Consider the following 21,640-nt stretch of genomic DNA (forward strand, 5'->3'; position numbering starts at 1 on the left):
ATGTAGTGTATTGTTTCTTAAATACTATTTGGTATAAAAAGTTGAGACTGCCAAAACCCTGGGCCCTTGCTTAGATGTTTAGTAGCATGAAAGACAAGGAAGAATTTGCAATGTCAGCTTGAATTGTGCTGATGTGAGTTGCATAATGAGTAGAATGACCCGCCTTCCCCCTATTTCCAACCCACCAGGCCTAGAGAGCAACTAGGAATTAGGTTTTGAGCGTAGAGCTTCAAGTGGATTTTGTCTTACATTAATTAGAGACTAGTTTCCACAGCCATACTGCAATATGATAAGAGTCTGGCTAGAACTGCAAAGGTTTCCACCAGATTGTTGTTTTTATGGGACATGACAAAATGGTTGAATACATGTGGGAGAAATGATTAGAACTGCGAATTATACATGTATTGAAGATTGGTTTTTGTCTAGACCTGATTACATTCATGGGTACAGTTCCTGGCTTGTCACTCAGAGGCTGAGTGCAACCCTTGACCTAAAAAGCCAAGTTCTTGACTCAAGCCTCTGCATAAAGTCTGGTTGTTTGAGACCATAGTGTTTCTGTGTTTCAGATATTTGCATGTTTGAGAAACATAGTGTTTCAGATATTTTCATGTTTGGTTATTGCTTTTCTTTAATTCTTTTAGTGAATCCCTGCCGGCATAGCTTGGTCACCCTTTTGTGCCATGCCTTTGTGACCCAGTCTATTTGGGTCACAGAAAAAGTCTGTGGGTTTTCAGCTGCATTGAATCACCTTCTCCCCTCTTCCCCTTCTTCAGGATCAATTTGACAGGATTGAGCGCCACACCCAGTGGGGCCTGGACCTGATGGACAGATACGTCAAATTTGTGAAAGAGCGGACTGAAATTGAGCAGGCATATGCGAAGCAGCTGAGGTAGGTATGAGGGAGTGGGGGTGGCAATGGGGCTGACAAATGCTTGGATTCGGTTTTAGGGAAAGAAAAGAATCCAAGAACTTATGTAGTTTAGCTCAAGTAGACTGGCTATCTCATACAGTATGTGACTTGAGATAGATGAAATGTAGAGAAAGTAGGAAAAGTCCTATTAAATAAGAATAATTTTATCCAGGCTGGTATATTAACATTTCCATCTAACAAAATCCAACAGCCTGAAGCTGCTTAAAAGTCTAATATTGACGTGTAATTATGTTTGAATGAGGCAGTGTACCTTTTTACAGTGTAGGTATGAGTTCACTCTTGGTTCCATTTCGGGTTAATATTGTATGTTGTGCACGTTATCTCCTTTGCAGAAATCTTGTGAAAAAGCATCTTCCCAAGAGGACGTCTCGAGAAGATCCAGACACAAAGTAAGCAGTGAGCATATGAGTTTAACTGCAACGAACCCAGTGCTGTACATACTTCAAGCAGACAAATCTTGTCTGTTTTTAAACTTGAGCTTAGCAAGACATGGCCAAGATGACTCTGCAAATTGTACACAGCAGCAGTTGTCAAAGGAATGCCTAGGAAGCAGCAGCACATGTGATCCAAAGTTGCATCCACTTTGCAGAACTAATATGAGCATCAGCAGGAAGACAGATGATGAAAGGGAACATTGCAACATAAACCACATGACTTAACATACTTGATTCTGAGGTTTATAAATATGAATGAAGACCTGTGGGACTCACCATTCCAGTCACTCAGTGAAATTTAGCATTGGTTAATCTTATTGGACTGACTGAGCAGCAGTCAGCAGTCTAGTCCACATATCCAGGAAATGGATTTCTTGCTCCAGGAAGTAATTTCTCTCTCTCAATTGATATGCTTTAATTATTAATCTTGCAATTCCGATTTATCACTGACGACTGCTTTCGTTATTGATTGTACTTAGTATGTATGCCCATGTTCTGATGGTTTAATATGAGTTTTAAAATAGCGAAGAAAAAGAAATACCTAGAATATAGTGCTTACATAATTCTAAAAGATGCATCCAGGAAAGTTACAAAACTTTGCATAAAAACTAAAATCCTGCGTCAAATCTTCATCATCTTAATAAATTGGGTACAGACTTTACCCATAGGTGTGTGGTTTTTTTTTAATATAAGAAACATAGACATAAATATAATAGCTACATTCAGTTTGGACCGTCAATATAGGGAAGTTAGTTTAGGTGCAGTTAGTATCTTTGTGGGAGGTCAATACATTTATGAACACAAGAAGGGCAAACAAAATTGTATTCTGTCTCCAGCAGAGAATGAGGAAATAAAAACAGTCCAAAAATAGTTCTGCTACCCAGCAACTAATATTCTGTGGTTGTTCTGTAGTAGCCTTTTTTCTGAAGAGATGTAACCATCATGGCTAAGAGCAGTTAGTGGTGGATCTTCAATAAACTGGTTTAATTGCTTTTTAAATCATCTAAGCAAGTGCCCAGCTAAAAAATTACATGTTTTTGCATCAGTTTCCATGCATACACATAGCTATTTTTGTTAGCAGTATATTCAGAAGAACCACTGTCTCATTAAGAAGGAATCATTCATTGGTAAAGGAAGAAAACAAGTCCTTTTTTCTTTTTCTACATTTCCATGCTTTAAAAAATGTACATGTTCTCCCTCCCAAATTGTCTCTTTACTAAACTAACTCCAAATTTTATGGATATCAGGGTTGTCCTTACGCCTTTTCTTCTCTCCATGCTTGTTCTTATCACCTCTATCTTCACTGAACTGTGAAGGACTACACTTCATTTTCATTAATGTAAATGTCCTGGAAGTTCTTTCTTGTTTTGAGGAGGAGGAGGACAGTGTTCTTTGTTACAGGATAAGTTTAAATAATTGTCTTTTCTTTGTAGGTTTTGTCAATACCATGCTTTCCTTCAAGTGGTGAAAGAGCTGAATGACTTTGCAGGCCAACGGGAAGTCATAGCAGAAGACCTTCTAGCCCAGATCTGTGTGGAGCTTTCCAAGGACTTGCAGGAGCTGAAACAGGAAAGGAAATTGGTAAAATTGTTGGGAAATAAACTGTACCAGAATAGGTAGTTCAGCTAGTAAGGCGGGGGACAAACATCAGGCTTTGATGCCTTATGCCTTTGGCTTGAGAGTTGCGTATTTTGATTTCCTTGGCATCTTTATTGTTGAGGGTCCACTGAGAATTTGGTGTTTATAAAGATTAGTTTTCACTTTATTCCTTTTTGAAGGTCTGTCATTCATGGAGACCTTCCATGCTACTTCCCTATTGTTGGTGATTATTGCTCCTTTTGACAACTAGAGTTTGTTTTTCTAGATATTTATGGTGCTTGCATATTGCATTAAACACTAATTTGTTAAATAGGCCACAGTAAATTTTTCAGAAAAGTAAATATGCGATTTGACCAATAGCATATTGGTTGGTTTTTCCTCTCTTTTTAATTGCTTTTGTCTTACACCCCTATTAAGAAACTTCAACAGGACAAAGCAGGAAATAATAAACAAGTTGTATGTTTCAGCTTGCATGCTGTAATAAGCCACAGTTCCAGTAAATGAGATAACAAATCATAGCTTCAAAGTCTGCTTTATTGCCCTAAAATGAATCATGATTTTTTTTTCACCAGTCTTGATTATGTACTTTGTGATCCACATCTTCAAACAATGAAGGCCCAGGAATGTTTTAGAATTTTTTTTGGGGGGGGGGGTCATGCAACGGCTGATTGGGATAGTGCTTTCTAATTTATGGAAATTTCAAAAATTGTTTGCCTGGTAGCATAGATGGGGCAGCAGTTTGAAGAGAAGCTGCAGCTATTTATTTTAAAGATGCAAGAGTTCCAATTACAGATCTCCAAATGGCACAAGTTGTCATTGTGTGATTTTGCTCTCAGAAAGATTTCTGCAGTGCAATAGTAGACTCCACCTTGTCTTCTGGTGTGTTCAAATTTAAATAATGCTTCAGTGTAGGAATTATAGCAACACATTCATTACTACTGTAAAATAAAGAGGAATGATTCCAAGAACTTCCCAGAAAATGATGAGGATTCTTTTCTGAATTGATAGGATTTCTGATTCCATGTCATAAATCTTGTTGCCAAACTCCTCTCTTGGCAGAGTTGCCTTTGGATCTCTGAGAGTTTGAGTGGCTAGGAAAATGTTTTAATAGCAATTATTCACAATTTGCTGTTCAGGTATTTTGTTAATGCAGTATTTAAATATTTATTTTTTATCATTTATTTAAAGAGTAGCGTATATTATCTTCTCAGTGGTATTAGATCTCAGATCTGGAAGAATGCATGAATTATAGATATTCTTAGGATATTATCAGTGCAGGATCCCCTCGTTCATCTCAGGTGTTTCATGTTTATATATTCCTTAAATATCTATTTTTGGAATTTTTGCTATAGATATTCTTGGAGATAAAATATGTAAATGAAAAATAGATTTTGTGAGAGCAAAAGCCAGCTTTGATATAAAAGAAGCCGCAGAGCCATTTGATGTTGGAAAGCTCTTTGAGGTTGATTTCTGGGGTTGTTGAAGGTTTTACTCATTGAAAGTATTACTGTCATTTAATGATTTGGGGAGGGAGACCCAACATGTTGGGAGTTCAAGAACTTTTCATGATTTTCTTTCTCTTAAATTCGTTTTCACTTCCCAGTATCTACAAGAAGGCCGAAGGGCTCAACAGCAGCTAGAGAATTCCTTCAAGCAACTTGAAAATGTGAGTTCTGATTTTCCTGTAGCAGTTTAGATTAACATTCAGGTTGTGTGCCAGTTGTAAGGATTCTGTATTTTTATCTTTGAAAACTGAAAGCTTGTTTGTTTGACTCATATTTCAAGCAGAATCACAGCTGTGGAGAACAATGTTCCTCCCCAGAGGTCTCCAAACATGGATGGAAACATTGCTTGGAAAATAAATGGAGCTTTTTTTATTCCAGCAAAAATTCCTCTATCCAATCTTTAAAAATTCCTTGGAGAATTCATGTATACAAGGAAACAGTGACAACATCCAGAGTGCATGTCAAGGGAGAGGAGGAACTTAAGGCTGTTGGTCCTAGAAAGCAGCTCTGTTTTGGAAATTTCCAAGACTTTCTGATCTCACTTTTCCCAACCTGATGCCCTCCAGATGTGCTACATCTATCACCCTGTAATCCCAGACCAGGGTAGCCTGTAAGGCAATTGTAGCTCAACCTAGCTTTCAGCACAAAATTAGGGGAAGCTGCTATAGAGTTTTGTGTATTGATAAAAATAATAATCATTGAGTTAGTTTTCTAGGGAGAAAACCCCATTAAAGTAGAGTATAGCTTTTCAGAGACAAAAGCAAAGTCTTTCTCTAGGATTGTTTTCACTGATAATGTCACACTAATGTAAACAGAAAACTGTAGCAATTCTTGTCAATGCTTAATGTTTTTGGGGTGTGCCTTTCTGCATGATCAAAATAAATGTTCCTATGAATGAATTCAATTCAAAGCACCAGATTTTCATAAAGTACAAAACTGCACATCATCAGAATGTGTGTCCGTGTGTAGACTAAGCATCCATATTGAACAAAAATTCTACAAAAAGTTGTATTTCCAAACTCAGAGTATATAATACCCCTGCTGCTCTTTCTGTTTTGTTTTCCCTAGATTAGTTCTGTTTGCTTCCTGAGTTGGGGTAGAAGCCAATATAGAACCCCTCGTTCCTGGGCAGGTCTAATCTTGAAGATTAGGATAGAAGTTGATGTGGGAAATAAAAGTGCTAAACCAGACATTTCAAGTTAGTTAACTTCAAGGGAGCTTTTCTTGCTTAAAACCAAAAGGTAGTTTATTCTCACCAATAGAATATCTATCTACATGTTAGGTCTGAATCTAGTGGGGAAAAGTGAGCAGCTGAGATGGTTCTTTCATTATTGCAGTTTTTGAAAGTAGTTGCTTGCCAAAGATCCTCCAGTTGACAACAGCAGTTCTGCTCCCTCTTTCAGTACACTTCTGTTTATATATCATGAGATATAACAGTCTGAATCGCTTTTTAAGCACGCTTTTAAAGATCAGAAGCAGAACCCCTCATCCTTTTTCCAGTTCTTATTTAAAAGCTCAGAATGGCTAATCAAATCAAGCCTATGCAGTGATTGTTCATAGCTCAAGTGACGAGTCTGTTACCGAAATGGTATTTCAAGTCATTCCCACTCGGGTAAGCCAGCAAAGGGAAGGCATAGCAATGGGCTGCAGGCAAAGGCAACACTCTTGCTTTTCTTCACAGAGCAAACGGAAGTTTGAACGTGACTGCCGGGAGGCTGAGAAAGCTGTGCTGAATGCAGAGAAGCTGGATCAGGACATCAATACTACCAAGGCAGATGTGGAGAAGGTCAGCATCTGGACTGTGCCGCTGCTTCCCAGCCCCAGGGATAGTTATGAGGACTTCTGTAATGGAAGCGATGATTAAGATCCTGACTCATTTGTGCTAAAGCCCAGGAATGGAGCTCTGCTGTTGAACTTTCTGCTGGTTATGCTGACGTTATGTTTTTAAGCAAATGATGGCTTGTTTCCCTAGTAAGTTATAAAACCTGAGGCATATCTTGGGGAAAAACAATTTGGAGAGAAAGAATGATGCCAGTTTATGCCAGCTACCCCACACACACACACACACACACACTCACCCCCAATCTATTGTCAAAGCGTTCCTTTAAAGTCCCAGATGCACCACACTTGCATCTTCCAGATAGGAGGCATCTCAGAAAATGGTACATAAGTTCACTTCTAGTTCTTTTGGAGGAAAAGTTTAAAAGTGCAGACTTTTTTTAAAAAAACTCAGTTTCCAGAATTTTGCCCACATTGTTCAAACTTTTATGGGGAGTTTAAGCACTTGGGGTTGGGGATTTGGAGCACCTGAAGAAAGTGGTCCTTAGTTCTAACTGGTAGAAACTAGAGTGCTGAGTGCTCTTGTTTCCACCTGGCTTATCATTTGCTACCGAGGGCCATCAAATTAAGCAGCACTGAGACAAAGAACAAGGTTGTCTAAAGTTCTTCAATAAAGAAAATTCAAAGCTGGATTGTATTGTTTGCATGTGGCTTTGCTTGAAATATGTTTTTTCTCTCTTCACTGCCCCAACTTTTCCTAGGCTAAGCAGCAAGCCAATCTGCGTAGTCACATGGCTGAGGAGAGCAAAAATGAATACGCTTCATATCTTCAGAAGTTCAATCACAATCAGAACCAGTTTTACTTTCTGGAGATGCCACAAATCTTCAATGTAAGTCTCTAAGCAGTTTTTACAATTATTTTCTCCTACATTGATGCCCTTTTCTGTATTAAGCAGTCCCTTGAAGTAGTTTATACAAGGAGTAATAATGATTGTGAAATAAAAATAGTAAATCATCCACTCTAAGTGCTTCTAAAATAACCATAATCTGAAAAGCGAACAATAGATACAGATCTAAGAATTAATCAAATTGCAGCTAAAGTCAAGGAATCAGTTCCAATATCAGGATTAAAAAAAAACTGGAAAAGGAAAACAAAGATCTGCAGTAGGTCATCAGAGAAGTCCGGGGGATTGTACTTCGCAGCTCCCACCCTGGAGGCAGTTCCTAGAATCAGAAGTCTGAGAATGGTTCCCTCATCCTGACTCATAAAACTTAAGGCTTTTTTTCCAGTAGTGTCTCAGTCTGCTGCCAGAAAGGTGCTGTGATTATAACTGTGTATAACTGTGATCTTGATCACTAAATTCCTTTTTGGCTAATAAAATCTGTAGAAGAGTCTTTACTGTGCAGATGCTCACGTGAAGAAGTGGGTCTTTGGATATCACTTAAAAGTGGGGAAACAGCCATACTTCCTACCAGGAAATGTTTTCTCATGGAGGTTATTCTCCTAAGAAGGCCTTTGCCGTTATTGACTGGCAAGCCAGATGGTCTCTCTGGACCAAAACAGAGAATCTAACTGACCGTAGAGCATATAGCTTGCCTAGCATTGGGAGAGACTGTGTAGGTGAAGAGCTAATAGTCCTCCAGATGCAACTGTAGTGAAACCTGCCCATTATGGTTGTAAAACAGGTCGTTCACATGACCAACACAGTTTAAAAACTTTTTTTGCAGTGATCATTAAGCAAATCCATTGTTCATTGTGGTATGATTTTGCCAAAAACCGAAAGTCCAGATTTTCAGCAAAACCATCACAAAACACAGACCATGGGACACTGAAAACTACCATAAATACAGCTGTGTTACTGGTAACCCAAATTTGATCATGTGACTACAGAGGGGCTACCCAACCTTTGGAACTTTGAATTTAGGTCATAAGTAGCCCTTAAGTAGCCATCTTAATAGTCACTAAGCAACTGGTCATAAGTCAAGGACTATTCAGAGACTGATGCCACATTTTAAACTGACCCCGAGGGGCAGCCAGCCTCACAGAATAACTGGAGAGCTACCTTCTGCTCAGTGGCAGCTTCCAGACTGTGAGGATAATCCTAGTTCTGAGCCTCTTACAGGATGGAGAATTAAAACTAATTAAAACTAGAATTAAACATTTCATGTTTAATTGCTTGCTTAAGATTAACAACATTATTTTCTTATTTTAATATTCTTTGTATACTATCCCTATCAGACTCTGGTGGCTCACCAATACAAAATCCATAATAAAACCACAAAGCCATAATCAATATCAAACATACTCATAGCAACCAAGATCTTTGCTACCCTATTGTCCAAAGTATCAACAAAAAGCATTGTTTTTACTAGTGTCCTAAATGGCAGCCAGGTCATGCTAATCTGGGGTGAGGGGAGTACATTCCACAGAGTCTTCTCTCAGCATTCCTGACTCTTGAACCATGTGAGGGAGTGAAACCGAAAGCATGGCATTCCCAGTTAGAACTTATCAGACAGGATAGGTTCTACCCAGAGCAACCAATCCTGCAGAAACTGAGGACCTAAGCTATAAACAGCTTTATAAGGGGTGATCAGTAATGCGAATCTGCCCCAGACCCCTTTGGGAAACTGATGCTGTTCTTGAAAACTAGGTATTGGTCAGTTAAACCAGGTTTCGCCATTTTATGCCAACTATAGTATCTGAGTAGTCTTCAAGAACAGCTTCAAACATCATCCACAAGGTCACACGGGCAAAGCACCTTAGTCCAGGAAGAGCCTTATCTGATTGCCACTATGAAGCTGGGCAGAGCTTCTAGCCATGACTTTCACCTGTTGCAGGAGTGGTTAGCTCAGGAATCCTCTAGATCTTGGACAAGTTTCTGGGGAAGTGCAAACCCATCAGGAACAAAAGATGGTGTTACCCCTGGATCCAGGTGATTCTAGCCACTCTTATCTTGCTAGGATTAAATGTAAGAAACTTTTGTCCGGTCCAGCTTCCCATAGCCTAAAGACACTGAATTGAAGCATCCATGGTATTTCTTGCCCAGTCCTGGGTATCATCTCCTCACTAATGATACTTCATCCAGAACTGACAGATGGCCTCCCCCAGTGGTTTTGTGTAGATGTTAAGTAAGATGGGGGAGAGGCCCAGGTACTGAGGCAACTCACACATAGGCTCATACATGCTACATAGTCTTTTAATTGAAAAGTGATTTTGGAAACTGTTGTGCTGCAAAGCAAAGCATCACTCCCTTGTATTAATGTCATAATTCTTTGCAGAAATACCTAAAGGGCCCAGAAACATTACAGTGGTGTGTTTGAAACTATTCTGGGGCTCAGCTTAGCATTCTCGTCAACTTGTTAGTGACTGACCATACCCATTGTGGCTACTATTTTGTGAATAAGAAAGTCTCCTGTAGTGTTATCTAAAGCAACAGCAATTGGGTATTGTGAGTAATCCTCATATTTCAATTATTGTTTAGTCCTTGTTTTTTGCTTGTTTTCTAGAAGTTGCAAGAGATGGATGAAAGACGGACGCGGCGTCTCAAGGGAGGCTATAGCATCTTTTCAGAGATAGAACAGCAGGTCATGCCGATCATTGGCAAATGCCTGGAAGGCATGAAAGCAGCTGCAGAGGTGGTTGATGAAAAAAATGTAGGTGTCTGAAAATATCTTATTCCTCCACCTATGGTAGAGGCTGAAAAGAATGTGGATTTTCTGTTAACCCTAAATCTTTCTAACAGTGGCACCTAATATCCTTTGCCTGGGGAAGTTGGTTTTTTTTCCCCCCTGACAAATACACTTTCTGCCTTTGAATTTGCTGGTTGTGCTCAGAAACTGTCCTGTTCCTGACACTGTGGACGGGCACCAAGATTTTAATTTGTTTAATTAAAAGGTATTAAATTTCTTCAGCGTGACATTTGTTCTTTGACCTTTACTTGAGAAGTTACATTTAAGCTACTCTTACGACTGCATGACTGAAATGGTGCTCTTAGATCCCATTCTTGGTCAATATGGAGCTTTGCTACTAATCTCTATTGCAGGCACAGTTGGAATTGGGTTAACAGTTTTTGTGTGAGCTTTTTCCTGTTTTATTTCAAAAGGATGCTTTTCTTCTGTTAGGACTCGCAAATGTTAATTGAACTGCACAAATCAGGTTTTGAAAGGCCAGGAGACATGGATTTTGAAGACTTCAGCCAGCCCATGAATCGCACCTCTTCTGATAGCAGCCTGGGAACTCCCCGGGGCACACTGGACGGCCGTCTGGATCCCCGGCTGCTAGGCAAGAACAAGGGAAAACGCTGGCTCTTCAGCAGGAAGAATAAGGTGAGAATCGATATAGAGGGCTGGCAGCATCCTGAAGGTAAATTGAGAACGATTGGTCTTCTGTCATCTCTCTCTTAATGTCTCCTGGATTCACAGACCAGCAGTATCTGGGGGCAGGCATAGAGGGAAAGAAGAGGATAATCACAGTGTTGTTGCCGTGTTTGAATATTACTCTGAAATCCTGGATTTCCACAGCGGCCCTATTGCATTTAATTGCCCCTGCCTTTCAGGCTGCTGGCCTACCACAGCAGACCTCTTAGCTGAAATATCCTATGGAAGTCTGCAAGTTACCATACTAGCACTCACTGCTACCTCCATTCATTCTTTGACTGACTTCTTTCTTCTTTCCAGCTGTTTGCACTAGTCCTCATGAAAAAGCTTCGTTTTCTGCTGGCCTTAAGTCAAATCAACGCTGCTCAGGAAAATCTGGGCCAAGATAGAGTTTGGCTATTATATCTGCTGCTGGAGTCCCTTAGCTAGAACATCCCCTCTCCGCCACTGGCTCTCATCAGCCTCCTGTTGCTCAAGGCCCTCCCACTGTGGAGACCTTGGACGTCTGCCCTAGAACGACATATTCCAAGAAGCCATTCCCAGCTGCCCCTGTCTTTTTCCTGTAGTCCCTAGATGACCCCGTGGGCTTGTGAGCTGGAGATGATGATGATGTCAGAGGCCAAGGGCTGCTTCAGGGAGCTCTCATTTTCTTTCCTACTAATTTTTCCCCAGAGGTTCTTTCATAGTGTTTGCGAGGGCACTATTTCAGCTGGCCTATGCTTTACCAAAGGCCTCCTTTTTCCATCCACACAGGGCCCCTTTTTCCCCACTTACCATGGCCATCTAGAGAGTCCTGAACTCTCTTGCCTTATATCTGAACTGAGCATGTTCTCCCACTCCTATCATTTTAGTTCTGAGTGCAAATGTTTTCTTAGCCACATCTGACCTATTCATCTTGCAATGCAGATGCTGCACAAAAGCCAAGCTCCATGCCCTTTGCTCACATCTATAATTGGCCTCTACTTTGCCTACATCTCTGTTTTCCTACGTAATTTCTTCCATGTCCTCCATATTGCCTTCTTGCCTCTGTGCGTATGTGAACTTTACTGCCTTTTATCCTTGACTATTCATGAACGACTTCAGGGCAGGGAAGACATTCCTGAATTCTCTCCTAAGGAGCTTGGCTAAGCTGCTTTTGAGCCTAGAGGAGATACCTGGAGGGTGGTTCAGTAGTGATTCCTTTCACTTTCTAGACTAATTACTGTGTTTCAGAGCAACCTGTTTATAAATAGTCTCAAATTACTTTCTCTTTCCCTAATAAACTATATGAGAGAACAGTTGCATTCCTTAACTTGCAAGTCAACATTACGTAAAAGTTTGCCTGTTTAGTGTGTGTATAATTACCAAAGCTTGGCAAACATTATAATTGATAAAGCTTTATATTATTAAACATAAGTCCTTTTTGGTTTCCTAAACAACCTTAACTTAGTACATATTGTCTTTAGCGTACTAGAGAAGAGGGTGGAGAGGAAGCAGCCTTGCCTAAGGCAATTATGACCAGTTCAGAAGTGAGGTGAGATTTGATCAGTCTCATCCTGCTAATAGAACTCAATGCTATTTGGGTTATTATCTCCTACTTAGAGCATTTTATCTTGTCAGCAGTGCTTCAAGAGATTTTAAAGCAAAATGAACAAGTTCTTCTGAGCTGAACAGGCATTTCCATATCTATATCCATCTTAAATTGGCTGTAGCAAAGATGGACCTGTATTGATCTTGGAGAGAAGATTGGGAAGATTTGTTGGGAAGATAAACAGCTTCTTCTAGCCTAAGCACCTTCCAGATATGTGGATTTCAACTCTCAGAATTCCTCATATTGGTGATTCTGTTGTACCTCCCTGGAATCATTCCATGAAAAGGCAACAGGGCACTTTTGAGCACCTGAAGGTGCTCATCCAGCACCGCTCTGCAACTCCTTAACACACTGCACTTCTAATGGCATTGGGCAGCAGCAGCACAATCCCAGGAAAAGACCCAAGACCTTGAAGGCATGAGATCTATTAAATGCATGCTCTGAAGTGCTGCACAGCAGTAGCCTTTGGCTCTCCTCAAAGGCTTTCCATCTTTGGCTACTAACATTGGACCTCTTCTCTTCAGACAATAACTTTGAAGTTTATGGCCAATTTAGCCCTCCCACATAACAGATTTTGAGAGCCAGATTACCAGACTGGGGATGGGGGGAAAAGTGGGAGGGGAGAGGGGGAGGTAGGGAAGGAACTATGCCATGTTGCCCTGAGATATGCCAATGCCAAGTCAGCTCTGCATCTTGCCACACTCATCTTTTTTCATTTGCTCCCCGGTGGCCAGATGTTTCTGTGCCTTGTGTGCTGTTGTCTCTTTTCCCCATGTATTCTTGGGTTTTGTTACAGTACATTCCTGTTATATTGGACCTCGCGGATTTATAGTTATTGCCTTGTCTGGCGAATGTGGTAGCCAATGTAACCCACTGTTTCTACTGAAAGCAAATGGCTGGCAACCCCTCTCAACTATTGGCCAATATAGTCCTTTCTATTAGGAGTATATATGCAATATAGAGGGAATGTACTGTAGTTTTTCTGGTGGTGGGATTTTTTTGTATGTCTTTTTATTTTCTTACAACATATTTTTCCCATCCTTTTGTGTGTTTTTTTTCTTTATTTCTTGTTCATGGCCCTTATCTGTCGCTAGCTCCCAACCCCTCCCCTCTCCCCTATAAATTGCCCTTCCTCTTCATCTTCCCCCTCCTCCTCTGCCATCAATGGACCTCCATCCCCCAAATTCACCCGTGACCCTCTGTCTTACTGTTTGAACGAGATCAATAAGACAGTCAAACCCCGCATCACGTCCTTCCGCAGCCTCAAACGGGGGGTAAGTGGATAACTTTGTTTGCTTAAATCACTGTCATATGTCTGCTGCTGCTGCTGCCGCCACCACCACCACCACCAAGGGCTCCTGCCAGGTAGAAAATCAGTTGTGGTTTATGTGCTGATAAGATGAAAATTCATACACACTCTAGATCCTAACCCTCTGCTGTTCCTTTGAAGCAGTTAATTACTCAGTTCAGTGAATAAAGAAAAAAGACATTTCTAGCAGGAAAATCCATTCAGTTTCCTTGTTTTACATTGTTTTACATTGTTAAGGCAGAATTAAATCAAGACTTCAACCAATTGTCTTTAGAAATTTTAAAAGGATGACAAAGCAAAAGAGAAAGCAAGAGACAGAGTACCTAAGAGGTCTGCTGGATCAGGACAAGGGTTCATATCCAACATTCTTGCTCCATAGCATGAGGAAATTACAACTATGGAAAGGAAAGCTCTTCACTACCATTGTTCCCCAACAGCTAATATTCAAGGCATGAGATTCTGGAGGGAGTAAACAGTCCCAAGGTCACTGATAGTCTGATCACATATGAATTTCTCTAGTCCCATTTTTTAAAATGATACTTTGGTGGCCATAGCCATGTTTGATGGCAGCAAATTCCTCATTTTAATTGTGCTATGTAAAAAAAAAGGGGGGGCTGTCTTTGATTACTTATGAGTCTCCCAAAAGTTTGTTTTAGCAGATGATCTCCCGATCCAACTTCATAAGAGTCACAGCGGAAAACAACTATCCCCGTTTTCCACACCATGCATGTTTTTATATCTCTGTGACATTGCCATTTCCCCACCCCAGTCTCAAAAAGCCCAGATGCTGTAGCTGTCACTTCGATTGCACTTCTTGCACCTGGTTCCCAGAACCTTACTTAGGTGATCCTCCTCCTTCCCTTTACCTGCCCATGAATGCCATAGAGCAGTCGTGGTGGGAGAATGTGGACTGTCCATTGAGTAAAAAACATGGTCAAATGACCCCTTAAGAAAGTCCCTGCCTGAGAATTGGATTATCTGCTCTGCTTCCCTTCCTTTTTTTTTCCTTTACACGAATTAGTACTCCCTACTTCACAGTAAGCAAGATTTCTACTGATTTTGATTTTAATTATATTGATATTACTGCTGTGTTTTATACTTTGTTTTATTTCTGTAACCTGCTTTGAGTACTTATGTAGACAAATTTATTTATTTGTTTCAGAAGCATCACTAAAATTTTATGTGTAGATAAAAGTACAAGAACATAAAATTTAAAATTTAAAAGAAGTATCTTAGCAGATGTAGGCAAAGAGATGGGACATTAATTGACTGCGTTCGTGTAATTTTACACACATGCATATGCTTAGAGAGATTCATGGTTAATATTTTAATACTACCCTTCCCCACAGTCCATGTCCAAACCAGTTCAGTGTGTAACTACAGGAAGATAAGGCTTAGTTGCTCTAATTCTCAGGGAACTGTGGACTCATTTTCAGTTTTATTTGGCATCTGATTCACAATTTTGTCCTGGGAAGAATGGGAATACAACCTGTCTGAGCCTCTGTCCCAAGAGAGACATGCATGTCATAAAAGCAGAAGATTTGGAGTTAGGAATTTGGGAAGATTTATATAACTGGGCAACAGTCTCCACATGAGGAAGGTAAAAATCCTCTGCTCCAATATTGTCAAATTAACTTGAAGTAGATTTACAGCAATCACTATAATCAATCAAGATATCAATATCTTGTAATATCTTGTAATTCCTTAAGGAATTAAAGACTAAAGTCTTTTGATATTTTTCAATAATATGTTCCTTATGAGTATAAGGAACATATTATTGAAAAATATCAAAAGACTTTAGTCTAGACAACCTCAGTACACAGCAAAATCCCACCATTCACATTTTCATGGCAAATACGGATCAGAGGAGGTGGCTACATTTCCAGTGTTGAATGGTTGCAGTACATCCAGCTAAGAATCAATGTCTACTCATAAGCAATTACTGGCTAAGACTACACATTGATTTTCAATTCAGAGTCTTGTACAGCATTGTTCCAGGTTACTTGAAATAACGTTTTCTCTGTGGGTCTTCTCCTTGCCCCAAGCTAGGTGCTCCGGGTCTCTTGAAAATGTGTCCTCCTGAACTGAAGACCCTAAATACCTTAAAATTGCAGATTTTCAGCAGGTTTTTAATTATTTAATTCACTTTCAATGTTTTGGGGCTTAACTTGTTATTGTAAAAAATCTATGATAGTCAGTGGTTTAAATAATTAAATATCAGTAAGCGAGAATGTAAGGAATAATTCACAACGTTCTGACATCATTCTTGGTTCACATAACACATGAGGCTGGATTCCTTCATTGTACTAAGCCACAATGTAGCTTATTTAGTTTTGATGTACTGTGATGTGTGAGCTCACTCACTGGGGACTTATTGTTTTGCCAGTGGAGCGATCACCCGTCCTCAACATAGATCTCCCAGCTATTTTGCATTCCACTGGAGAAATAAATAATCAACAGGTTTATTATATATATCACTGAAATAACGCCACAAATAGTTTTATATTAACCTTCTGCAACTGTTGTATCAGCATTTCAACTCCCAGAATCCCTAGCCTTTGAATTCTGGATACTGAAACCCCAAAACATTGTGGGAAAGGGGGTGGTTCAATATTTAAAAGCATTATTTATTTGAAGATTGTTCCCAGCTATATAATCAGAGCTAAGTAGGTACAACATCCACCCTATGGTGCAACAGGATTCTGGGGCTATAGGGAATCGTTGCCTCTGCACAATGAAAGATGATGTTTCTCAAGTGGCACACTTAGATACAGCCTATGGGAGAAAAGTTGGTTTTGTGGACAGAGGAGAAGCATCTGGGGGGGAAATGATATGTGTCTTTTCCTACTGCCAGACTGTGATCACAGAAGATTTTAGCCATTTGCCTCCAGAGCAGAGGAGAAAAAAATTACAACAGAAGATTGAAGAAAGAAGCCGGGAGTTGCAGAAAGAGCTGGATCAAAGGTCAGAGTCAGAGCATTCTATTAATTGTCCTTCCTGTGATCTAGGCAATCCAGAAAGAGAAGGAACTTTTTCCAAGTACAAAAGTTCTGAAATTTCAGAAAATTGGCTCTTTCAAGCTCCATGATTAATATTGATTTGAATATCCCTAACAATCATGCCTTCATTGAAGGGAAAAATATCTCTTTGCTCCTTTCCTATTTGAAGATTTTGCAGCAAAGATTTTAACAACGAAGATCTTTTTAGCTATTATTCTCACCTAACATAAAGCAAGAATCAGTAATGTGCAATACATTTGTGTTATTATTTTGCTTTTTGAAGCTGTTTTGAGTCCCCGCAAAGCCTCCCCTATTCTTGCCACATCTCTCTCTTCCTGGTCCTGCCTCATGCCCACCATCCAAAGGTCTCCTGCCTGCTAGAACTCTCGTCCGCCTCTTGGACTGCATCTGCTCCATTTGTGGCTGAGCTAGCAAGAGCAAATGTTCCGTGAGGTCAAGCAGGCGGTGGAAGAGGAGAGGAGGACAGCTGAGTGACAAGGGCAATGGCTGCTGCAGCATCTGAAAAAGAAAGCTGAGAGCTGATCCTCATTATGGGATATACAGGATGTGCACCCTCCTTCTGCCTGCCTCATTGGTCATGCTCTCTGCAGCCCAGGTCTGGGAACATCTCCTTTCTCAGTTTCTTTGTAGGTTAAGTTGGACTTAACTTTGTAGGAGATTTCGAGAGTAGGCCAAGATCTGTGGTCCGATCCAACAAAGAGATCTCTAGCTTGCCTGAGTTTTTGCTACAAAGCCTAGTAAAAACCAAGTTAGCCCCGTTTTGCGCTATTTGGGCTATTTGATGGAGTTGGGTAGGAACTAGTGCAATAAGGTTAGATGTGCATGTTTGAGAAAAAAGTATAAGTAGGTAGGTAGGAGCAGAACCAAGAAATAAAGTTGTGCATGTCAGAGAAAAGTATGCTACTTCTTTAAAAGTAAATGTCAAAGGAGAGATGCAGTAAAGCAATTGGCCCAGAACTCCACAGGTAATATTTGCTGCAAATGGCACTCAGTCAATTTCTCCATTGGGCAAAAAAAAAACCAAAAAAAAAAACACCCCAAGGCTAGAAATGATGACTTTCATTACGTTCTGCACTTTGGATCACTGTGATGTAAACTTTAGCCACAAAGGAAAAGGTACACTTCAAAATTTTGCAGCCCAACAGAAAGCACAACTAGTCAGTGCCAAGAAAAAATACAAGTATTCTAGTTAGTATGTTAAATGTTATGGTGTAGGTTGGGTCAGGTTGAATCCTTATCATACATTATTCCTTACATGATGTGACCACCAGGAGGCAGCGTGTGACCAGTTTCACCCTTAAAATTCAGTGTACTTTGAGCTAAGAAAAAGAAAACTTAATTGTTTTCATTTTGGTGGCGTTCCCCTTTTTTAAGATTACTTTCTTGCCGGTTTTAATGGCTGTCCTGATCCTGTGTCTGTCACCCATTTGGGTGATATAGAGTCAATATCCAAGTAGGCCATCATGGCCCAGCTGGCCAGACCGAACCCTCTCTTCCCCCATTAGGAGTTGGAAGAGGGTATTACTGACAAAGCAGGCTGGACATTCCCCTCCTTACACCACACATTGGTTGCCCATTTTACAAGGGAAAAAGAGAAGTAGCAGAGTAGGTGTCAGTTGGAGTTTAATATGTATTTTTCAGAAATCCATCCGCACTGTTAATCTAGGGCAGTGTGTGATGGTTCCAGAGTTTCCAGAGGTGCAAAAGACCTCTGTCCTGTGTTACAAATACATGGTTAATTATGCCATGGTTTTTTTTACCATTTGTACACTGTTTTAACTATTACAAACATTATCAAAGTTTTTCTTTTCTGTAATTTATTTCATAAAATTTATAAGCTGCTGAAAATCATAACATTAATAAACCCAATAACTAATAACCACTTAAAATAATAAAACCATTGTTGTGAAGGAGCAAGTTTGAATTCTATCTTAGAGGATTCAGGGAGGGAAAAGCTGTCCAGAGGAAAAGAGCTATTCCTGAGCAACTCCCAAGCCCCAGCTCCCCACATTTTTTTCAGGGTGGGCATCCAGAATATTCTCTCCCTAATTAAATCATTGAGTACCTCAGATAGTAACCCAGCACCTTCACCAGCACCTTGAATTGGGACTGAGCACCTTCTGGCAACCTATGCAAATCTCAAAGAACAGATACTGTTATGGCTAAGCCAGTTAACCTGGATCAGCAAGCAAGCCACTATTCCAGCTGTAGCTTCTGAGTTTAAAGGGCAAGTTTCTGTCCCACTATAGTTGTTGATAATTAGTTTACTAATTCTAGGATGTTCTGTTAATTCATAAATAGAATTAACTGCTGATTATCAGTGCATTTTCAAAAATGCAGCATTTACTGTCATTGTCCTTTGTAATTTTCCACATTTTCCAATTTTTCCGCAGCTTTTAATTGGTACAGCTTTTAACATTTATAACTCATAATGAAACTGAAGAAAAGTACTCAAGTTTACAAAACCTCGATCAATATGTTTAAAGTATAGAAAGATTCTTGAATGGTAGAAACAGCTTTATAGCAAAAAAAAATATTTTGGCCTGTGGGTGGGGGGAGGATGGGCAAATCAACAAGGTAATCAGCAATATTTCATTAACTGTTTATTAATGCTAATTGTATTAATGAAGGCTTGCTTTTTCCAAATATTTTGAGTTTTGATTGCCCTTCCTTTTGTCATCTACATTGCAGTAACTTCTCTCAATAACCATTTTTGCTCTCTTCCTTGTTTCAGGGATGCCTTAAATAAGATGAAGGATGTTTACCAAAAGTCACCACAGATGGGAGACCCCAATAGCTTGGAGCCAAAGATCTCAGAGACACTGGGCAATATTGAAAGGTTGCGTCTAGAAATTCAGAAATGTGAAGTAAGGACTTAGAAGGGGGAGGCGACGCATCTGATTGCATTCAAAATGATTTTTCATATCACTAACTTTTGAAAATACCATCCAAGGACAACCTTTAGAGGGTTTCTGAGAGCATTTCCAAGATTTTGGAAAGTGGCATGTGTTCCTGAAATTGCTGCTGCATTACAAGTAACTTTGTTGAATGGGATTAACATTGAATCATGGATTGAGCAAAGGGTGGCAGATGCAGAAGTTTGGCCTGCTGAATCATAGTTAATAGATTTTGAATTGGGCTGGTTCCAGAGGAGAGTGGGGTCAAGCCCTTATTAAGGATGTAGAGCTTCTATGGTGACTCTTTTGTCATTCTGCACAGGTCAGAGGGACCTCTCAGTAAGTCAGGCACAATGATTTGTTTGGCTGTGCTAGCTTGGGGTTTGCCAGTTATTGCTGGATTTTAGCTCTAGACTTCTTAGCTCACTGTGGCTTCATATACCTGCTCAGAGCAGTAAATAAAGCTTCTCACATGCCAAGGAGATTTGCACAAGGGAACTTTCCAGTAGGTTGTGTTTGGCAATGACCACGAGGAGCTCGGTACTCTCTTCAATTTTCTCTCCCAAGTGCTCCTCATAAATCCATGTTGCCCTGGATGGTGCTTGGCAAAGCCTGCTCAGAACAAGGATGGTATAAACCTGGGAAGAGTCAGTATGCCTTCTTTAGACCATCACGGATTGGCAATCCATTAGCCAATGCTCTGCCTTTTGGGGTTGCATTAGCAGAGCCATGTTCACATGGTTGAGGCCCCATTGCAGGGGAGCCATAATCCATGCCCACTTTTTGGCCTCTGTAGGCTTGGCTGGCAGATGCCGAGAGCAGGATGCTGAGCAACCGTCCGGACACGGTTACCCGCTATAACCGCCATGTGGATCCTGCTAGTGCCCTGAACAACAACAACTGCTCACATGAAAAAGACAGGTGAGAGCAAGCAGTCAAAGAAGAGCAACCAGGCAACCTCTTTGAGGTTCCTAAAATGGGGCCAAGACGCTCGCACTGCAGTTCCAGCTGCCGTGGTCCCTCTTTTGCCTACATCCCCTCCCCCGATTTGTAATGCAACAAAAATACCCAATACTCGCTTTTTTCCTTCTAGCCCTGACACTACTCATTCTAACGAGAGCCAGGACACACTCAACCAACCCATTTACACAGAGTTTGATGAGGACTTTGAAGAGGAATTGGCATCACCCATCGGCATCTGTGTGGCCATGTATCAATTTGAAGGTAGCATCTTGGCAAGCTTCTGCAGTTGCTGTATTTATGTGGAATAGATGAGACCAGAGGCAAATGTGTACCCTTTCTATTCGGCTAGCTTAGAGGACTGCCTTGTGAAATACACCCAGTAGAATGGGATGTATTATTCTTCACATCTGCAATTTTGCTTGTCTTGGGGAAGAAGTTTAGATCTGTCACTTTTAGGCTTTTACTCTCTTTCTGCCTCTCCTAGCATTATTTCCTAATCCTGAATTCCTCTCTTCCCCGTCCCCCCATGCATGATTAGTTCTGTACCAAAAATTAATTTAAAAATCTGCAGTTCCAATTACTTATATAAAATAATTTGGCATTGATTTAATTAATTAGATTTAGACACTGCCTGATTCCATCTGACTGAACAAAAATGCTTTTTAAAAAGAAAAGAAATTTGGGTTTTTAAATCCCAACCTTTCGCTCGAGATGTGAGGTAATCATTCTGGCTGACATTCTTAGCCATGTACATATCTCACTTTTAAGAGCAATCACAACTGAGTTGTCCAAGCTTCAGCATGAAATAGCCCAAAGCTATTCACTAGTCTTGCCCAGACTATTTTTAATTGCTCTGTTTTTACCACAAAGGATTGGGAACCTGCTTTTCAAAATACCTAATAATGAAAGCTTGCATCCTCAGAAGGCATAATTATATATGGGGAGGGGGGAGGGGGGTTGGTGTGTGTATGTGTTATTTGCACCATGGTGTGCCTTCAGCGTGTCAATAGTCCTTTTTCTCCAAAGGGCAATTGCTTTCTCCTAGTCTTAAGAACAGTGCTGTGGAGGGAGCAGCCACTAAGTGTGTCTCTTTTGTTCCACTTTTGGGGCCATAATGGTGACAGCAGTAAGGCCACAAAGGAAAGTGTTAAGTCTGTCTTAATAATAAAAAACAGGGCACATTTGATTTCCTCCCTGCATCTTCTGTGAATGTAATTTTTTCCATCCATTGTAATAAACAGCTGAGTAAACTGCCA

General features: G+C 40.3%; 1 protein-coding gene across 3 annotated transcripts in view; it reads left to right on the forward strand.

Moving 5' to 3' along the window:
- Positions 1–21,640, forward strand: part of TRIP10 (thyroid hormone receptor interactor 10) — a 71,748-nt gene that overhangs the window by 48,712 nt on the left and 1,396 nt on the right. For 2 of the 3 annotated variants that reach the window (XM_058173923.1, XM_058173924.1), the window contains 13 exons: positions 774–889; positions 1,264–1,320; positions 2,799–2,946; positions 4,568–4,630; positions 6,151–6,255; positions 7,010–7,138; positions 9,756–9,902; positions 10,371–10,574; positions 13,290–13,469; positions 16,359–16,468; positions 19,259–19,391; positions 20,218–20,342; positions 20,515–20,645. In XM_058173923.1, coding sequence (XP_058029906.1) covers positions 774–889; positions 1,264–1,320; positions 2,799–2,946; positions 4,568–4,630; positions 6,151–6,255; positions 7,010–7,138; positions 9,756–9,902; positions 10,371–10,574; positions 13,290–13,469; positions 16,359–16,468; positions 19,259–19,391; positions 20,218–20,342; positions 20,515–20,645 — 1,648 coding nt within the window. The remainder of the gene's footprint in view (positions 1–773; positions 890–1,263; positions 1,321–2,798; positions 2,947–4,567; positions 4,631–6,150; positions 6,256–7,009; positions 7,139–9,755; positions 9,903–10,370; positions 10,575–13,289; positions 13,470–16,358; positions 16,469–19,258; positions 19,392–20,217; positions 20,343–20,514; positions 20,646–21,640) is intronic. The other variant, XM_058173925.1, reaches the window with a different exon arrangement.

This window comes from Ahaetulla prasina, chromosome 2, assembly GCF_028640845.1.
Source record: "Ahaetulla prasina isolate Xishuangbanna chromosome 2, ASM2864084v1, whole genome shotgun sequence".
Taxonomy (NCBI): Eukaryota; Metazoa; Chordata; class Lepidosauria; order Squamata; family Colubridae; genus Ahaetulla; species Ahaetulla prasina.